Raw genomic sequence first — 21,018 nt, forward strand, 5'->3', positions numbered from 1 at the left:
GTACTTCCTACTCGATGTTTGGCAACACTGCAAGTGGAAAATGCATGCCTCGTTAAGCATCAGAGTGCCACTGAGGGCACTGAAAGGATTTGCATCCTGTCCTACTCAGGATTATGACAGGCTGACAAACCCTAGTGTAAATAGGCATTCCAAATTTGATCCTTTCAGACATTGCAAGGCAGAGCAGGCCAGGACTACTTATGAGTGTTAAAATGCATCATTGTTTTATACACTGATGTTTTTATGTTTTCATTGTTTTATGTATGATGTTTTCTGTTTCATTCTGATGAAAACCCAAAATGCTTGCAATTTGAAGATGCTCTTCTAGAACACATAAGTCCTCCATAGCCTTAGTCTTGGGAAGGAGCAATAATGCTGGAACAGATAACTAGCGAGGGAGATAAAATTCAGCATATGGAAACATAAAGGGATGCACATAAATACAGATCTCTCCTAGTAAAAGTCATTTATGGGCTTTGCAGTAACTACTGGGCATTTTGTATTATTGCAGCTTGTTCTCTGCAAGAACACTGACTCAGCTGCCAGTAGCAATCTAAACAGTAACCACCATGCTACATCCAGGGAGTACCACATGTGAGCGGTGTGGACATTTTCAGTCCTCTTACCCTTGATCTTAAAGGATGTACATGAAGAACAAGGAATGGCAAGGCTGGCCATAAGGCACGGAACTACTCCTGAAGAATTGTACCTCGGGATTCTTAGGAAAAAATGGAAACAACATACAGTCTCTAAATCAATGGGTGACATATAAATACTGATCTACTGCTGCTTTGGATGCAGTGTCAGGGATATTAAATGAAACCATTAGGAGAGTATGATGCCTCAGGTTTTAGCTTTTATATTTTTCAGATTCTGTACTGCTTTAGTGTGTAGTTCTGAGCTTCATATTAGGGGATAGTAAGCTCTCTTCACAGAGTAGGTAGACAAAACAATTCCTTCTCTAGCTGGGGACCAAGGACAAATGAGCCAAATTTCAGGCCCAAGAGCCTAAACAACAGAGGATTGAAGACAGAAAAACAAGGATGGGACTTCATAAGCTAAAAGCTATAATTGGACAATTAACTCCAATATGCTAACGGACCAGAAATTATAGAAGTGTGACCCTGTGACTGGTCATCCATTTTGTGACCATTTTGGGTTCATCTTGGGTGTAGCCCTGGCTGGGCTCTTGTACTGCCCAAGGTGTATCCAATGAGGCCTTCTAATAAATACTATTTTATTCTTTAACTCTGTCTAGTCTCTGTTCTAGGTCAGCCTTCACAAGGCATTAAGTAGGTTCAAAGAAAGGAGGCAGTTTTTTATAGAGCAAGTAGTTAAGCTGAAAACCACCGTGCCTCAGAATCTTACATACCAGAACTTGGACATCAAATTAATTAACTTACAAGTTAGTAGAAGAAAAAAAAAACAAACATTAGAGCCTAATAGATGAGTAGCTGATCTGCAGCTCAGGGAGTCCACGAAGTGCAAATTCTGATTTCATGCACTTTTTGTGGGACCTCGCATTAGAATCCTGTATGGTTAATCATGGCTTTCTGTCAGGTAAAACTAGACCACATGAACCCCATGGCAGGGTAAAGGCCTAACTTTCCATTTGATTCATCTTTACTGTATGCTGGAATTATTTGGAATTCCATAAAGCTTCTAATGTGAAAATTCTTTAGTGTAATATGCAGAACTTTCTGTACATGCAAACTCTTCTTTACCCACAGTACTTTCTGAACTGTTCTGATCTCAGGTCAGCATGACAATAATATGAATTCCTACTCACCGTAATATCAAACTAATGTCTCAAGGACCAGTGCCCAGAAGTGATAAGAACGAACATTTAAGAAGACTCGCATCCATAGGTTTAAAATTTTTTATTGTGCTGCCAAGAGCCAAATTACAAGAAACCGCCTTACAGTTAAAAAAGTAAACAAGCAATCTGCTGAACCGCAGTGCACTCCGAGTGCCACATATGCATCTATTTTTCAGAAAATTATATCTGCATTTCTCTTACAAGAGCACAACAGGAACCAAAGTAAAAGAGTGTAATGGATACAGCACATAGGATAAATCATATCTTTAAAATAATAATAAAATAATAATAATAAAAACATTTTACACCATGTCCTATATCCTGCTAATATTTTCAGAATATGGCCTTGATTGTAAAACAAAAGCAAGCATTTACAATTTCTGGATAAAGACTGCTTACTCTTATGCAAGGAATGGATGTTTTGTCTTGACAAAATCTCTGTAGTTACTGGACAGAAACATCTCTGTTTCATTATCAGGTTGAGTACAAAACACTGGGGAGACTACATTTTTTCTTATTGGTGGTTGGAAACTGAAGTTATATAAGCAGAAAAAATGTTGACCCTTAATGATACACCTATTTTTTTCTTTGATGCAAACAGCTAGAACACCTTTTTGATATTCTAAAACAAAAAAAAATCGTTAATCTTCAGATTAATAAATTAGGTCATTATAATAATAAATTAGTTTTTTTTTCAGTTTTAAAGTTCAGCAATCTCTGACCAAGTATTTACAACAATACTTGAGAGTTCCTTTACAAAAAATACATTTTCTTTTCACATTAAGCATACTGGGTATCTGTGTCTCATATGACAAGCATTTGTAAAAGAAAAAAGGCAATGCACAAATGGGTAATTAGTATAAAAGTGCCAAGACCTGTTTGGAAAGTTAACATTGTATTATACAGTCAGAGTTATAAATGAGGCAAGCTACAACAAACTTCCAGCTTAATGCGGACAATATTCCAGTAGTTGTTTCAAACAATTGTTTGCAAAAAAAAAAAAAAAACAAAAAAAAACAAAAAACCAAACCAAAACAAAACAAAACAAAAAAAAACCAAAACCAACCAAAATCCAGGAGCTGATGGTGTTATTTTATGGAGTTGATTAGTGCTGCATGTATATTGTCATCAGTGTCTCTAGCCAATGCATTCATTAAAAAGCCTTTTTAAGGCTAAGCAGGAAAAGAAAAATAAGAAACACCCTGAAATGTAGCAAGTAGCAAGAGCAACGCTTACTGCTATAATCGTGCACGAACTGAACACACGCCAACACAAGAGTGCACACACACACACACACACACACAAACACGTTCAAATCAAATCAAATCAAACTGTAGGTAGAATGAGATGCTCTTTTCTTGTTTTTCCTAAACTCACAAGCAATTAAGCATTGATATGGAATGCCTGTTATCTGTTTCTGCTCTGGGTAAAATCTCTCTCAGATAAAAATACATTCAACAAGAAAAAAAATAGAAAAAATATATACTGTATACATAGTATTTTATATATACAGTATATATATGTATAGTGTATATACACATGCATGTATATATACATATGTATACCTACATGCATTTGTATATACATATATATACACAAACATACAAATACTTTTTGTTGTTTTTAGCATAATTATATTTACATAAATATTCCTATAATGCTAAAGTTTAAAGAAGCATGATCTCCTTTTTTTTCTGAGCTTCAAAAAAGGTGCTTGAGTAATATACAATTAAAATTAAGCAGCTTCCTAGCATGGAAGTAGTTTCTAAATCTGCATACCAGTAAATAAGAACATCAACAGGAAAAAAAACAACCTTAAAACAGTCTCTTTTTTACTCTCTTGTACGCAAGAGCTTTGTCCAACAAAAATATTTTTCCTTCTCCTGTATGAACAACCAGAGATTGATATAAAATAACAAAACAAAACCACAACAGACAAAACAAACAAACAAAAGCCCCTGGAACTGCATGGTGTTCTTGACTTTTCCTTCCATCCTTCCTTCCTCCCTTCAATACTGCTGTCAAAAGATCCAGTGCTCATATCAGGAATTACTTAGGCCTCAGTCATTTGCTAACTCTGCTGAAGTGTGGCTAATCTAGCCAATCAGCTTTGAAGAAAACAAAAATAAAAACAAAAATAAAAACAAAAAGCAGCACAAGGTATAATTTTATACATCCTTAATAAACCCACCCTTTATTTTCTGCTATAATCTTTTCCTTGCTATTTCATTAACTACTGCAGCTTCTCATCATATAGAAAAATATTTGCAGCTACACCACACCTGTGATGTGACAAATTCTGTTCTAGGAGTATATTACTGTAGCAACAGCTGGAAAAAAATAATCAGACCTTTTCATATTTTTTTTCATCTGGGGTTAGGCTTTTGCTGCAACAGATGCAATTTCAGGGCAACAAGATAAACCACTATCCTGCTGCTCAGCAGTATATTTTTGTCTCCAGCCAAGCATGACCAGCTTTTCTTCTCTGAAGCTTCCTTTTACTTCATTGCCTACCCCTAGCCCCTGATTTCCCCTCCCAAAAAACCTCTATAGCTATGTTACAAGCAAATACATCTTAAGTTTCAAAACTTTGGTTCTAAGAAAACACTTGGTCAGTTATCTCAAGGAAACGTGGGAATGCTTTTTCTGGCACATTGCAGGAGTCAGAGCTCATCCCAGAAAGGTCTTAGAGCTGTACATGTAGTCACAAATCCAATACAATCCACTAAGCAACTGCACAATTCTAGTTTTATTTTAATAGCAGACTGTCTCTCTTTCTCTCTCTCTCTCTCTCTTAAATCCTTGGCAAGGGTGCAATTCTTCAAACTGTTTGATAGAAATTATCTGCCTGTAGGTTGTTCTGTTTCTGCATGCTGTAAAATCCACTGTATCTTGAATCTGGGTCTGCAATTCTTAGCATCCTCTGAGAACTGTCCACCTGGACCCTGGTACCTTTCTCGCAGTCCACATATACCAGTTGATTGTTTAGGCAAGAAGGCTGTTAAAAGAGAAAGGAAATATTGCGTAAATCATACAATTTTTGTATTCCATACATAATTTTTAAAGTTTATTTGGTTCAAGTCCATAAGCACAAAGCAAAATCAAACTGTCAGTGAAAGGGTTTGGACTTTTGTTAAAGTTGGCATATGTCAGACATAGTAACAGATCAAGACTCTCTTCAGAGTCACCATTTTTCATCTTCTGAATGGAGTTCTGGTAATCTCATATCCCAGCTGGGCTGGTGTAACTGTTCTCTGTTAATTCAGCACCACACAAAGGCTTAACCTGGTTGCCCAAGATGTGCAGCAGCTTTTTTCCCAGACTTTTAACAGCCTCTTAATTGCTTAACATTGTCCACAATGTTTTGTTCCTGGTTTCGTAAAAATGGGATATCCTGGAAATAGACACGGCACCTTTGTTGGAGCTTTGTAGCAGGACACTGGAATCCACTGCTTTTTCTGGTTGATAAGCAGGAGCACGATGATCAGTAACAGTGCTATCGTGATTGGGATTGTCACCAAGGCAACAGAGCTGATGGATGCATCTTCGCTGGGGTGTGGCCCCCTGCCACTCCGGTATTCTCCCTGGAGATGGTTCATGTCTGCAGGGCAATTGGGAGCATTTGTTAGTAATTATCAACGGGCCTTGGCCGCAAGGAAGAATGTAATTATAAAAGTCTCAGATGTACATCTTGTCACTCATAAGGATTTGGATCTTCTCTCCTGCAATGCCACATTATTTACATAAATTAGAACAGCTAGTATCTTGTAGGGGGACTATATTAGTCAGGAAAAGGCCATCAAAAAGAGAGGAGATAGAAGGAAATCCTAAAGCACAGTAACGACCACAGTCTGACAAGAACCTCTTAACTCAGTTGTGTTTGCATGATCTTATCTGATCATAACTAAATTCCCAGTTGTAAAAAAATCAGACTGTGTTTCCAGGCTGAGGAGAACTTGGAAATCTTAGGATGAAAGCAATTTTTTCTTTTTTTTTACATTTAAAAACTGGTAGGACAAGTATGATTTGTTCATTCTCTCATCTGTTGAGAGTGTATTAAAATACCTGCAGCACTCAGCCTGTGAAAACACTGCTGGCACTCTACTAGACTGTAGCAAGTTTTGTGTGTAATTGCAAAGAATGGTAACTTTTAATGACATATACAAAATTCCCTCACAGTTTGTAGTGGGTGTTTATAATCCCCAGGCAGGATAGTTGCAAGCCAGCTACTAATGCCTGAGAAATTAAAATGCTGGAGTTATAAAAGCATAAGCTTAGAACTTTGTAAAGCAGTTACATTTCATGCATCCTTTCTCCAAACAATAGAACGCTATGTTCTCCTCCTCGGATTAAGAAAAAAGAAATCCTCAGGTTAAAAAAAATACATAGTTTAGGTTGTCCTTCAATTAGAAAAGGTTAACAACAACTATGGCACAGTGTTTCCTCTATGCTGGAATAATATTACAGTGCAGTTTTAAACAGAAGATGTATTTACATCCTTATACAACTTTATTGGCTGTGTGTCACTATACCTGAGGTGGTTTTTTGTCTAAGGTCTGACATCATGGCTATGATATATGTTGGGCTGTGGTACATGTTTATCTACCTTTGTTTATCTATTCCTGAGAATGTCAAATGGATCAAATGAAGGTATACCAACTCCAATGGCCTGCTTTCTAGTTTTTGAATCAGAAAAGACACCGAAGAATCACATCTGATTCATCATTTTGTTGTATTCTTACTTTTATAGAACTCCATCATACCAACACAGATGTTTCTTTTATGCAGAACATGGAGAGATAATGAGACCAAAATGTATAAATATAATTTAATCTACTGACTCATCTTTACCCAAAGCAAAATGCATGTACTGCACCGAATTATGCACTGAAGAATATTCTCAGATACAACTGCTACCTGAATAGAAAAAGTAGATGCATTAAAACATGAGGAATAAACACAGTCCCAAGTTATAGTTATCCCGGTTTATATCAGATCTGACCTCTGTGAATGTGGATTATATCATTTTCACTTGGTGTCGGCCAGTTTGGTACTTCTAGTTCAACATCTCCTCGATGATTTGTCTTCTCAATGGGGATGTTAGTGGGTTCAGGTACATACATCTCTGTGAAATGAGAAAAATGTCTTTCACAAGTTGCAGGCTGCTTAACTTCTCAGTGCTGCTCTTAATTAATTAATGAGGAAATACACTTCCCCGTTTGCAGTGCTTTGTCCTTTAAAGTCTTTTATTTGTTTCCGAATTTTCATCATTAGCCTGGGATTTTGTTTGAAAACTTATTCCATATTGTATATGGGATACATGCCTTTATCATTATCATAATGTGAATGGGACATGGGACAGGTGTGGACAAACTTGCTTTTGAAAATACCATCTCAGAATACATGTTTTACTACAGGCTTGCTCCTCTGTGATACTTAACAAACCCCCTCCCCACAAAAATGAAGGGAAGGCTACATCTTCTCAGCTGATATGTAAACAGTCCCTACTGGTTTCTTTGCCTTGCTTTTTTTTTTTGTAATCCTCAAAGGAGGAGAAGTGCAAGAAGGGATACTGCTGAATCTCCCCAGTTGCTCTGTCAGAAGTACTTATCAGCTTACTGAATAAGGTGAGCAAACTTCTGCCAAAGTGTATTAGGACTCACATTAAAAAGCCAGTTGCAATTCTTGTGCCCCTTGTCCCCATAGCTAAGAAAATGTCACATTGCTTTTAAACCAAGTTAAAGTGAAAATAAAGCAATGTGATATTTGAATAGTGACCAGCGGTCTCAGAAAAGACAGAAATGTTAATCACTGTGACATAATCTGCAGAGATGTAAGGACATTAATTTTCCCACTTCATTAACATACTTCCATAGCCTTGTGAAAGGACAAAAAGGGGCAAGCAAGTAATTTTTCAGTTCACAGTTCTCAGAAAAAGTGAAATTCAAACTATGTTTTTGCACAATGTGTCAATCTGTTAAGAATATTAATTTTCCTGAAGTCTAAAAGTCTGTTGCTTTTGTGATGCTGTTCAAACATGGACTGACATTCAAAACCCAATTAAAAAACCTTATTATCGGCTCTAGGAAACCAGCATGACAATAAACTGGGTTGTCACATCATATTACCTGGACACATGGGACAGCAGCTTCCCTCCACATTGATGGGTTCAGCACAAGGCAGAGGTGGGCAGCTGACAGTGGAGCAGAGAGTCTGACCCTGCAGGCAGTAGCAGTGTGTGCAGCTGTCAATGTCCCAGCGTTCCTCATCTGCGTACGTTTCTCCACTGAAGTGGCAGACCACTTTCTTTGGAACTGTATCTTCTGTGGAAGGAAAACAGTGCTGTGATCCTGCAGTAACAGCCAATTACACACAAATCAGATTTCATTCCTTGACACAAAAGTGAAACAATTGCCACAAAGAATTCCCAGCTGTAATGAAAAGATCCTCTCTTCATCGTCCAGAAAATCTTTGTGAAAAAGATGTCATTTCTGCTTCTTTATGAACTACATAATTAGCCTGGGCTGCTTCTCCTCATTTCCTTAATGCAAGAGGCTAGAAGATGAATGACTGGGACGTGAAAAAATGATATCAAAAGTGCTATGAAAATTAAGAAAAAATCATTCTCTTTGACTGTTTGAGGCTACCAACTGCTCATCTTCCTCCTTGTTTCCTAATCAATCCTATTAAGCTAAAATAACCCCAAACTCATAACTACCTAACTTTCTAACAACCAAAGCTCAAGAATGATGAACTCTGTCTAGAATACTTAAAAAAGGAGATTAGGCGGGATGCCAAGGATTGGAGCAACTCTCAGGTGAAATAACTAGAAGTGCTTAGACTGTAATGACAAAACATATTTGAAGGGGATCTGATAATTCCCTACAACTGCATCAATGGAAAACCCTAGGAAAAGAGCAATAACTAAAATCAGTACATTTTTTAATGGTTAATATCATATAAATTGGAAATTGATGTGATCTTTCTGCCTAAGCATTCAATACACCACTTTTTAATGTTGCATCCTATGCAAACATTTTAGGCGGTCTGCAGTCTTCTCTGGTTCACTGAGAAGGAAGTAATGAATTGCTTAGCCTAGGTTGTTTTTTGGTGCTGGAGCACTTTAAGGATAGCGAAAAAACAACACAGCAGAAACTCCAAAAGCCAAGCAGTGCTTTATTTTCATCTTGGCTTCCTCCTACCTTTGTTTCTTAGTGGCAGAAATTGTTATGAAACCTGCTGATGACATGAGCTTGCACATTACACATATGAATGAGATAACAGAATGAAATAATAAACTTCTTAAACATTCGGATAAATATTGGTTTAATATTCACACAGATTACATCTCTAAGTATGCCGGTTAGACATATTTACCCTATGTCAGCCTTATTATATATTTTGGCCATGAGTAAAGGTTTTAATTAGTGACAACATAATAGAGACATAATCTGGAATAACAAGCCTAGTAGTCAGCAGACCAGTCTAACAGATCTGAGAGAGTAAATTCAAATACAGTAGAAGACCAGCAAGAAGTACTATTGTGAAAACTTTAGTGGAATTATCTGAAAAGAACAAATGGTTCCCAAGGTCCTTGGTATCTCATGGCTTGCATGGCTTTTAGTATGGTTCCCAACCTCTCCAAGTAGATTTTGTAAGTGAACGTGGTGTGAGCATGGGAAAGGAAGAGTGTGAGGAAAAGATAGCGGCCAGCTGCAGGAAAGACATTAGGTTCTTCCCTAGCTGATGTGCATTTTGGCATATAGAGCCAGCAGAACCTTGTGTTAGGAAGGTGTGTCTGGGGACAAGGTGAGGCACACCACCTGAGTGTGCCTCTGCTGCTTGTTACCTACGCAGACCTAAAGTTGAGCTCTCTTGGCCCATTCAGATTAGCTCTCAAAATGTTACCTTTTTGACACCTTCTGCAATTCTGCAGCTGGTTTGTCTGGAAAAGTCCTTTAACTTGCTCGTGCTTTTCCAAATTTGTGAAAGACACATCACAATTTTATTCAGCAAATATTTTTTAGAAGAATAAGCAAAGGTAAAATCACAATTACAGTGCTGTACCTTTGAACCTCAAAAGGAAATTTTAAAATACTATCCTGTGAGTGTCTCCTGTTCTGGTGTCCATCTCTATGAAAGTATAAACAAGGATGGAGATGAAGGCCACAACACCAATAGGTGCTCAATGACAGTGGAAACAAGACAGGCTTGCGGTAAGAAACCCGCATACAAAAACACAGTTCAGTGTCTAGCTCTACCCACTTCACTCAAATTTCTTCTAGCTGCACCAGAAAATCAGTCTCATCTGGTAAATGACTGGACAGTCACTGCTCTGTTTTCTGCAGAAGACTAATCTTGTCTCTAATCAAATAGATATCCCTTTATCCTCTTTAAACTAGAAGGTTATCTTTCCAAATTAATCTTTTTTTTGCATGAGAAAGACAAATGTTGAACACACAGGATGAAGATTCAAACAACAAAGCATCCATGACTGTTAAATTTTGAAGCTGAGTTTACACAAACTGGATCCAGAAAGAAGCAGAATAAATAATGCAGTGCCAAGATCCTACATAGTTTTTGAAATTCCAAGAAATGAAGAAGGCCTGTTTCCACAGTTTGCCAATACCCAAGGAAGTAACGGAATCACCATCCCAAGGGGTATTTAAAAGATGTATAGACACAGCATTTGAGGACATGATCTAGTGGTGGACTTGGCAATGCAGGGTTAACAGCTGTACTTGTTGATCTTAGAGGTCTCTTCCAACCTAAATAATTCTATGATTCTAAACATTTTATCAAGTATTGCATAAAAATAATTAGAAACAATCTGTAAAAAGATGTGCTTCACAGTTCTCAAAAATGAAGAGTAAACCAGTAAGAACCACAAAGATGAAAATTAAGTGCATGACCTGACTTTTCTTGTATACAAGGGTATATATAATTCGTGGAAGCCATAAAAAAAAAGTTAGGTTTCCATGAATTTCAGTTATTTAAACCACAAAACTTTCTGACTACATATGATAACATGGTTTAAAAAATGCAGCATCACTGAAAATTTTTATATCTGAGTGTTAATTAAAATCTGGCTACTGAATTTTGCTTTGCTGAGTAGTTGCTACTAAAAAAATTGTTAAGTTTTCATAGCTTACACATTTAGGTATGTGTAATATTATACAACTATACAGGATTCAAAGTAAATTAATTAAAGCTATGTCTACATGCTCTGTGTATATTATTTACAAACCTGACATACAAGATGTAGGTTTTTAAAGATTTCATTTTTGTAGCTCATATTGCACAAGTTCCCCTGATGCATCCCTTCCTCACCCACAGAATTCTCCAGTTCAGTATTAAGGCTCATTTTCTGACTCTACTGGTTTGATTGCCCAACTTTCAAACACACTATATTTTTTTTAATGTTAAAATGTTTTCTGGATTAAAATTATTTTATGGTTCAGACTCACTGGAAGAAAAGCCTGCAGAAAGACACTTGTAAAAGAAACTTTAAATTCTCCCCATTTTATATGCAAACCATGAGAAGAAATAGTAAGAGGATTAACATTGTACTTTGGACTCAAAATGTCCTCATCAGGAATCTAAGTAGGGTTCCAAAGGCAACTGAAACTTGGATACTTTGTAACTTTTCCAGGCATTCTTCCATCAAATTCCTTGTACATCATATAAAACTGCATCACCTGTTATTAAAGCTATTCTATCTGCAACAATATAAAGATTTCAAGAGTTGTATCAATGTCTTAACGTACTTCACAATCTTTCTACCATCTTTCTGATGAAAGATTGTTTTGTTTATAGATGGGCAAGTTGACTCACATGTTCAATTAAATATTTTAAGCCCATCAATTTTCTTATACTCCTTCTTACTGTTCTTTTCTACTGTATCTCTCCCTACTACTTTTGCAAATGAAGGGAAGTAACCTTTGAATGCTTTCCAACAATGCTACAGAGATTAAATTCAGTAAATACATTATATGATTTTTCTCTATCAGCAGCTTCCATCCTACAGCCTTTGTACTTACTGTGAACTCACAAAAGAAGTCATCTGTACATAAATACTCCTATTCAACACACAATGGAAAACTGATCAGTAATCTCCAATTTTGCTGCTTTAAAAATGCCTATAAATTTTTGCTGTCTGGAGCAACCACCATTTACTTCAGCTCCAAATTCAACACCAGGGCATGGCCCTAATTCTTTATGCATTTTCAGTATTTAAATATATATATTTTTCTCTATTTTTATCTCAAAGATATTATCATTAATGAAATTCCATTTTTCCCTGTATTTTAATTTAGATGCCTTATTAAGAGTTCTCCATTCTGTGAAATTTCAGAATGCTTCAGCTCATGTTCTGCAGTTATAATTAATGTTTTCCTCATATTATCAACTAAATCATGACATATGTGTTACCTGGCAGATCTTCCTTTAAATAAAATAAATTTTTTGTAAAGTCTTCATCCAGTAAGGTGTCTTACCAAGATTCCAGGAGGATGGCCTCTGAGTTTGTAGGCAAATTAGATGTTTATCTCTATGCTCTTCTACCTAAAAACCATAAATCATGATCCTCAAAGCTCCTTATGCAGACTTCACTCTCCAGTTCAAACTGGTGTCATAGACTGCATCTCAGGGAAAGCATTTCAGTTTGGAAATAAAATTTTTGTCTTATTCCCAAGAAGCAAAGAGCAAGTTCACAACTAATTTTATTCACTCACCAATACAGTAAGGACAACACTGTCCCTTTCTCAAAACAGGTCTCTCACAGGATACTGGTGGGCAAGACTCGGAGTAGCATCTAATCACACCATCCATGCAAATGCAGCTAGTGCAGACATTGGGCTTCCAGGACTCAGCTGTCAGAAAAATATCTCCGTCATCATTTTTGCAGTAACTGGGCATGCTCTCATTGCTTGATGGAGAGGGCTGAAGAGTCTCGTCTGTAAATATAAACAGATTAGGTTATTTAACTTACAGTGGGTAACTTCTCTCAGAGCTCCTTAACAGAGGGTTCAGTCTTGGAGAACACAATGGAATTGTTACATATTAGCTCACTACTTTAGAAGAACTAGGAGGACAGAGCCTCATGTCTCTTCAGTTCTTATATGGGATGAAGACCTCATGATATGCTCTAGCATGATGTTTATTTAGACCTTTATTGGTCTAAATAGAAAAAAAAAGAAAAAAAAAAAGAAAGCAAGGAACAAAAAAAGAAAAAAAATGTGGAAAAAAGAGAGCAAAGAGAAAAACAATCACCATCAGAAGTAGTCCCTCAGAAAGTGACTCTGAACGCTCTAAAATGCATGGTGTATAGGAATTAATGTCAAACAAGAGAGATTAAATTTTAAATCTAAACCCTGAATCCCATCTACTACCATGTCAGCCCAAGACTTTGAATGATGCAAAGTGAAAAGCTATTATGCTGCTGGCACCTTCACTAGTGGCCTTAAATGAGCTAATTATAAGCTGTTGAGAAACAAATGGAACTTGATCATGCTTCAGCCTGATGCCAATGGTTTGCTTTAACTCTCAGGCCATCCATGGAGGAGACATATTCCTGCAATGAAGCTGTACCTTAACAGACATTACAGGTCAAGAAACAGGACTAACAAAAAGAGAAGAAAAGAAGGGATTCATAAGAGCACTGAGATCAGGTTCTCAATCTACCTGCATTAAGCTATGAGACTAAGCTTATTATATAGCCAGTGAGGGAAGATCAGATCCTCCAAAACAGTATTTTGAAGTAAACAAATGCTCATTATTAATAATGAAAAAATGTAAGTCAGGAGAACTGGCTACCTTGTTTACTGAAAATATTTTGTCAGGAAAAAAGCCCCACACCTAAACCCAAACAAATACCTTGTAGGAAAACCTAATGGCAAAACCTAACTTCTATTTTTTTCCTAAAGTAAGTTTTTAATTTTTGGTTTGTATAAACGTGTTTCTTAGTGACTTTACATGCAATTCACAGGATTGTACTAAATTTCCACTGCAATAAACTCCCCCATTTGCTATGTAAAATAGGAATTTATGTTCCTTTATAATTGAAAATCTTTCCTTGGGGAAAAGCAAATCTTGTTATCTTCTTGACACTGTGAGGCAGTCTAGGAGGAGTCTGGCATACCTGCCAGGCTGGAATGCTTTGATATTACTCAGCTGCCTTGAAATGACTATCAGAATGACACCATGTGAAGGTAAAAGCAAACAGAAATATTTTTGAGACCAAATCCCAAATAGGCAAGATAATAATAAAAAGGTTCATAGAAACCAAGGTGTGTAGAAAGAAAAAGAAGCCTGTATCTACCCAACACTTTGACTGCTTTCAAAGTTTCTCTAATCCTGCATGTCTGCATAAAGGAGTGCATATTTCATAAACCTTCCAAGTATCCTGGTTCTTACACAACCCCTACATTATTACATTGCCTTCAAGGCTTTCCAAGCCCAGGGCCACAACTCCCCTTTACTCGTAAGATCTCTCTTGCACACCATCAAGTTTTGCACTTGAATTAGAGAACTGCAGGCTGTCACTCCAAACTGCTGAAGAACAAAGGCACCACAACAACCACCTGAGCACACACTGAAGCATTCTCATACTGAAACATCAGACATCCTCAGATCAAGGAAGGGCTCTGATGAAAGCGGGATGTCAGCACATACCTGGGCACTGTGGACAGCAGGAGTCCTGTGTGCGGGTGGGGTTTTGACAAAGAAGGGGCGGACAGACTTCAGTCTCACACAGGACACGTCCACTGTGGCATGTGCATTGTGTGCAAGAATCAATGTTCCATGTCTCTCCTTCTACAAAGTATTCCCCACCAGGAGCATGACAGATTGATGGACTGGTAAGCTCTGGCTTTTGCACTAATATTTCATCTGGGAAAAACAGAATTGAAAGAGAGGAAAAATCAACTGTGAATCTTATAATTAACAACTGCACACAAGATGAAGAATTTCTGTTATTATTGAAAATACATATATAAATTATGCTTAATGAAGCTCTTTTGACTTTATGGCACCTGCATCTCATGAAAAATGGGAAATATATAAACAAGAAACAATTTGAGAATCGGTATGAATAAAGACTAGTTAATATAAATCAGAGATAACTTCAAGCATTCTTGGCATTTCAGAAAAATACAAACTAATTTGTGATTTGGGAATTCCAAGAGACAACTGTTATTTTCTGAAAAATTCTAATGATCAGACAGTTTCTTAACTGCTAAATATTAACTTCAGATACAGTTCCTGAAAGAATGGATAAGTAAGCTTCTCCTCTGGGACTTAGGAAGTCCAGGTAAAGGTTAAGTTTCTCAACAGATATGTGCCTATATCATCTGTATCATTAGATGGTACATTAAAAAAAACCAACCAAACAACCCCCCCTCAAAACCCCAACCCACCAGAAAAGGAAAAGCAAAACACAGAATCCACCCCTGCCCCCACCCCCAGCCCCCTAAAAGTGTATAAGCACTTACATCGGCGGAAGTGCTTCATCACTGTTCCATTAAAAAAAAAATTATCTGCCATATTTGAAAATAACCCCACCTAGATATAAGGAAATGCCACAGTGAAATGCCACAATGTGTAGCCTTATCCTTCCAGTAATTGTATCTCAACAAATGAACTTTACTTTCTTTTCAAACAATTAATTACATCACCTCTGCATCCCTGGCTAAAAGATTCACCCTGGCCATTTAGAGAACAAATTTGACCTCTTTCATGTTAAGGGAGGAACTGAAACTGTTTCCCTTTTTCACCATGAGTGTCCTCCAGCCTCTAGGGTATCAAAAACAAAAAAAAAAGGAGGAACTTTTCACCTCTGTTGACAGTACACTTTTTTTAATCAACCAGAAATGTAGTAGTGTCTAAATAATGTAAGAAAAAGGAGAAATGCAATGGAGGGAAATAGCAGATAGCATTAGCATATTTAAAATGAAATATTTAAATACCATATTTTAAAAGATAAATAAAGAAACCTATCTGGTACCTTGAATGCTTAAGCACTTACCATCAAGAAAAGGTTATGCCACCATCGTCAGCCTGCTTAAAATCCTTTGAAGCCTATCCCACACTAGGGGCAATAAGGGCAGTAATAGTTGCCTACTTACCATGGTGGTTGTTTTGGACCTAGAGTGATTCCACCAGCTTTTTCCATGCATTATACATAGATACCAAGATGCCTCACACACCATGTTTTTTTTCAGCTGCAGAAGCCATGAGTTTGAAAGCTACAGGCTATAAAGTGAAGCTTCAGGCTTATAAGTGATGGCCTGCAGCCTGAATTCAACCCATTTAACATTAGATAGCTAAGTTAGGTGCCTCTGTTAAGAACAGAACCTCTTCAGGTTTCCTATGGTGAATGGAGGAGAAGAAAAAAGTGACTTATTGCTAATTGTGCTACATCTCTAAACCACTTTCTGAAGATGCCTCTCTCCTACTTCATTATAAAGATGCCTAATTTGAACATCATCCTAACCCAAGTATCATGGTTAAGGAGAGAAAAATTAAGTGTACAGCAGCTCCTCTAGTCATTTAGGCAGGCCAAGGCCCACAAAGTGCTTGTGACTTCTCTTCATGTTTCTAGCACTGCTGTTCCTATCTGGAGAACAGCATTTGTGCCCTTTGCTCAGTGACACTGCCACTTAGAGGAAATGCCACTCAATTGTTTTGATTTCTGGAGAATGATCAATAGAACTCAAGGAAGCTGACTCTGGCTGATCTTACACCTCTGCTTTTCTTTCAGGGAATTATTTTATCTTTCACCAATTTGCTTATGCCATGCTTTTCCAATTGCTTACATTTGTGAACCACATACACGATTCAGCAGCATTTACCTGAAATAGCATTTGCAGATTGCTAGCCTGCTGCCTTGTCACTGTTAGATTTTTATTTCAGCTGGAACAATATATTACATGTTATGCAATGGCATCTTAACTCATCATGGCAAAGGCAATACTAAGATTTTCTGGAAATTTTCTGAGTCATCTCCTTTGCATTTAATTTTCTGCAAAGTCACAGGCCTGTTTTGCTCATTACTGTTCCTGATCAAAAAAGCACAACCAGATAGCACTGCTGTATATGTTGCCTACAGCTCCCTTAGAAGCATTGATAATGATGTATCACTGCAACTAAAGTCCCACAAGTGTGCAACTACATCACCTCAAGAAACAATTGGTCAAACAAATACACACTTTCTACATAGCATGATTCTATGGAACAGTAGCAATTAATGGCTTTTAAACCTTACAGGAAACCTTGAGATTTTTATGAGCATTGTGATGATCCATATAAACCTCTTAATATGTAGATACGTAATTATAAGGCACGTTTTAGCACTCAATGTATATCTTGCTCTGCTGAAAACTAACTAAATGTGGAATTGAATGTAACCACACCTTTTTTTTCAGTTTGCAAAATGATCCCTGAAAGCTGCCACTTCCCTGAGGATAGGTTAAGAGTGCAATTCCAAACCCAGTACATCAGGACTGCTAATTACTTCATGGTAGATACATGCCATACAGTGACATGCTCTCAGTCTCACAACTTAAAACCATGATATATTTAACATCATCAGTGGGGAATCAATATGTTGCAAAATAAAATCACAATTACATTTCTAACAAATACAAGACCTCGGTGGGGGGAAAAAACCCACACTGAGACTAATTTGGCCATAGTAATCCCTATACTTATGCCATCTTTAAAATGCTGTATCTGCCCAAGCATTGTAAGAGTTTACACCAGGTATGACTTTGCTTACACAGAAACTAGGTGACCAGTGGCTTGAAAGCAGGATTAATGTCAGACAGAGAAACCTATGCAGACCCTCTTGAAGGAATGAACACTGCTGGCTAAGCAACTGCTCTTTTATAAAAGAGACCAACATTGCTGGTGCTCAGAATCAAACGCTGATCTCATCCACAAGAACTGTATAGTGTGAGATAATAGATTCTGCTAACTTCATATTGACCTTTCTTCCACAAACTCAGCATTAGGCTTGTGAATGAATTTACCCAAACTCACTCTCCATACACAAAGAACTAGTTGCTGGCCAGCTGAAAGACCAAAATTACCATTACTCTTATTTGAATGCTCTGAGGTGCTCTGTTCATATTCAGTAAATCAAGATTAATGAGTATGCTGACAATAGAATGAAGTCAAGGATGAGTCTTGGGGACCTAACAAGAGAATTGCTGGAATTGGAACAACCACCATACATTTTAAATTTTGAATCTTGTTTGTTTATAGAAGGCAAGACTGATATGTTAACCTGCCCCCATCCATATACATATATATAATACTACACAAATCATTGTGAAAAGGCTGAAAGACCCTTTGGAATCTTCCATCCTTCTGGGGACTTACTGATTTTCCAGTTACCACAAGGTGTGAACTGGATTGGAGATCACCATTTGTCTAAGCAATCTAAAGAGATCGGTTATCTAAGATCACCAGGAGGATGCACTGTTCTCTGCCACTTTCAGAAAGAGGATCTGCTTATTTTGCCCCTAGGATTTCCTGTTCTTTACAAAGAAATAGAAAAAGTTCATAATTGCTTATATCCTGCCAGTACTGTCATGCTGTTCTCTATTTATAGAAGCTGCATAAGCCTCATTGTTCTTCTAATATGAGTTCCAATAAAGTCATAGAGAATACCACTGTATTACAAATTAATCTACTTAGCACATAAAATACTGTAGGAATAATTCTGAAAACAGAGAGCATTAATCTTACATTCTACCCATACTTTTTCATACCTGTTTTTCATATTAACACTTATTAAAATGGTATTGGAATGCAACAGAAATTGTACTTGGCCTTCCCACTGAAAGTACTGAAATAATCTACTGCTGGTGGTATAGGAGCCTTCCCTCAGAACACAGAATCATAATGTTCAATTACTTAAGACATCTGTTTGTGTACATTGTTGAGGGAAGGCAAAACATATATCAGGAGATACATTTTAATAAAACTGCACTTTAAAATCAAAAATGAAAATGTAATGGCTTATTACAATACTCGCTATTATAGGTAACAGACTAGAAACTTTTACTAGTTTAAAGATTCCAATGTGTCAAAGACTAACATGTTAGGACCCACAACTTGCATATGCTTTAAATATGTAAGTTCCCATTTTTCACAGCTGAGAACTTAATGACAACTCATCATGTTACATTAGGGCATAGAAACCTTCATCTCTGCCTACTACTGAAGTATGCATGAGATTATTTTCATGTATTAAGAAACAGAACACAAGTGAAATGATACTTGATTACAAAGCATGTAGAAGAAATCATGTCTTACCTGGACATGATGGACAACACTGCCCTGGATGTATGGTGGGGTTGCCACAGCTGGGAACGGGGCAGGTGATCAAGGCACACATTTCCCGTCCGTTATGACAGTAACATTCCCTGCAGCCATCATGCCAGCTCTCCTCATTCTCGTGACGGTGCCCATCCATGGACAGACAAGAGCCTGTTTTAACAGGAGGCATAAGAGAAGCTGTTGCCTCTGTAAAAACCAAAGAAAAATGAGATGTCCTGATAAGCATCTGTTGCTTAGGAAGAAACACCAACTTTGTGACTGGACTGCATTTATTTTTAAAGCACATATAAGACCAAGTAAAAAACAGTTCTATAATTTACACTTAAAGTAACACACAGGAAACAATTAAAAGGTACACTGAAGGGGGTAATAGGATATAGTAGAATTTCCTGCAGTATTTCCTTGGAAAATATAATCACTTCCTTTTGTTGAACCTATACTTTTTTTAATCAACCAGAAATGTAGTAGCATCAAAACAATGTAAGAAAGGGAGAAATGCAATGGAGGGAAATTACAGATAGCATGAAGCATATTTAAAATGAAATATTTAAATACCATAGCACATTAGATTATCTATAATGTATCTGATATCAAGTAGAATATAAAAACATTTAAATGAGATTTGGATGATTTTGCAAATGATAAAAAATTGCAATCAGGTGCTAACAGGGTAATGGTAGATATTGGAAATATTCCATAAAGTACTTCCTGTGAAAATTTATTTGTCTATATTACTACAATGAATGAGGTATTTGGAAAAGAATGATGAGAATTTCATCCCTAATTTCTTTTAGCTTTTACTGAAATGGGAATACAGTAGCTTAGACTGTGGCATTACTGCATTCTGTCAGAACCCACAAGCAGTTGGCCTAGGGAGATAAAGTTTCATTTGTATCTTAAGGGGTATTTAAGTGCTGCAGGATTCAGCCTCAATATATTCTTTGTTAATCAGCAGAGTGAATTTAGAGCCAAACACTCCCTCATCCATATCACTATTACGATGAAGGATGAGGGAGCAGTTTGTCAGTGAACTGACTTGTTTTCAGTGGTATGTCAACAATGTTCTGCTGACATATATATAAGGTTATTTGTAATAAGTTCTTAATTTAATTTTCTTTTAAAAAAGGATAACATATGAGAAGTAGTAATGTTTACAAGTAATTTTAGGAAGTATTCAGCTTTTTTGCTTGTTGGTTTTGGTGGTTTTTTTATTTCTTTGTATGCTAGTATGTAGGTCAGCACTTCTTCAGCTGTGGCAGATCTACAGATCTATCAAAGATGATTTCACAAGCAGATGGTACAAAGTTACTTTGAGGCACATTATCAGAATAGAAAGCCAATACACAGAAGTTACATTAGTATATCATTTTGTGAACTAAACAAAAATGCTTCATAGGGATAAAATACTTCTTAGAACAGACTTCATCCTGTTGCATGAACAGATATACTATGAAAAAAATTCAATTTACTATACTTTCATACTTTAATATCTAAGTATTTAAATTATGATTTCAATTAATATTGCTGGAATACTTCTCTATATTAAAATTATTATTGACATTCAGAAGTCCTAGATAGTAAGACTTTGCTTATTTAGCAAGGGAAAAGGGTGTCTGAAGCAATCAGACGTTTTTCCTGAAATATTCTAAAGTACACTCCATAATTTGGAGAAACATATATAAACAGGTACTCAGAATTAAGTTCATGAACTGAGATTGTAATTAAAAATTGAAAAGTGAAAACAATTAGTAGAAAAGATAATATTTGAAAAAATCTAATGTGTAAATACAAAATGGAAGTGACTAGCTAACTAGAGGTATGGTTGAAGTGATCTGAGATGCAGTAGTTCACAAGGA

The 21,018-nt window shown here is 36.7% G+C and overlaps 1 protein-coding gene and 1 long non-coding RNA gene across 5 annotated transcripts in view; one reads left to right on the top strand and one right to left on the bottom strand.

Moving 5' to 3' along the window:
• Positions 1–1,865: 1,865 nt before the first annotated feature.
• CRIM1 (cysteine rich transmembrane BMP regulator 1) overlaps positions 1,866–21,018 on the bottom strand; it is a 173,758-nt gene continuing 154,605 nt past the window's right edge. For all 4 annotated transcript variants that reach the window (XM_068185332.1, XM_068185331.1, XM_068185334.1 and 1 more), the window contains 7 exons: positions 19,139–19,348; positions 14,492–14,707; positions 12,553–12,774; positions 7,948–8,142; positions 6,822–6,944; positions 5,233–5,420; positions 1,866–4,817 (listed from right to left, as the gene is read on the bottom strand). In XM_068185332.1, coding sequence (XP_068041433.1) covers positions 4,641–4,817; positions 5,233–5,420; positions 6,822–6,944; positions 7,948–8,142; positions 12,553–12,774; positions 14,492–14,707; positions 19,139–19,348 — 1,331 coding nt within the window. In that variant the 3' untranslated portion in view covers positions 1,866–4,640. The remainder of the gene's footprint in view (positions 4,818–5,232; positions 5,421–6,821; positions 6,945–7,947; positions 8,143–12,552; positions 12,775–14,491; positions 14,708–19,138; positions 19,349–21,018) is intronic.
• LOC137471208 (uncharacterized) lies at positions 5,307–9,336 on the top strand. Its single transcript, XR_010997460.1, has 2 exons — positions 5,307–5,447; positions 7,906–9,336. It is a non-coding gene; the product is annotated as an uncharacterized lncRNA (long non-coding RNA).

This window comes from Anomalospiza imberbis, chromosome 3 (genome assembly GCF_031753505.1).
Source record: "Anomalospiza imberbis isolate Cuckoo-Finch-1a 21T00152 chromosome 3, ASM3175350v1, whole genome shotgun sequence".
Classification (NCBI taxonomy): Eukaryota; Metazoa; Chordata; class Aves; order Passeriformes; family Viduidae; genus Anomalospiza; species Anomalospiza imberbis.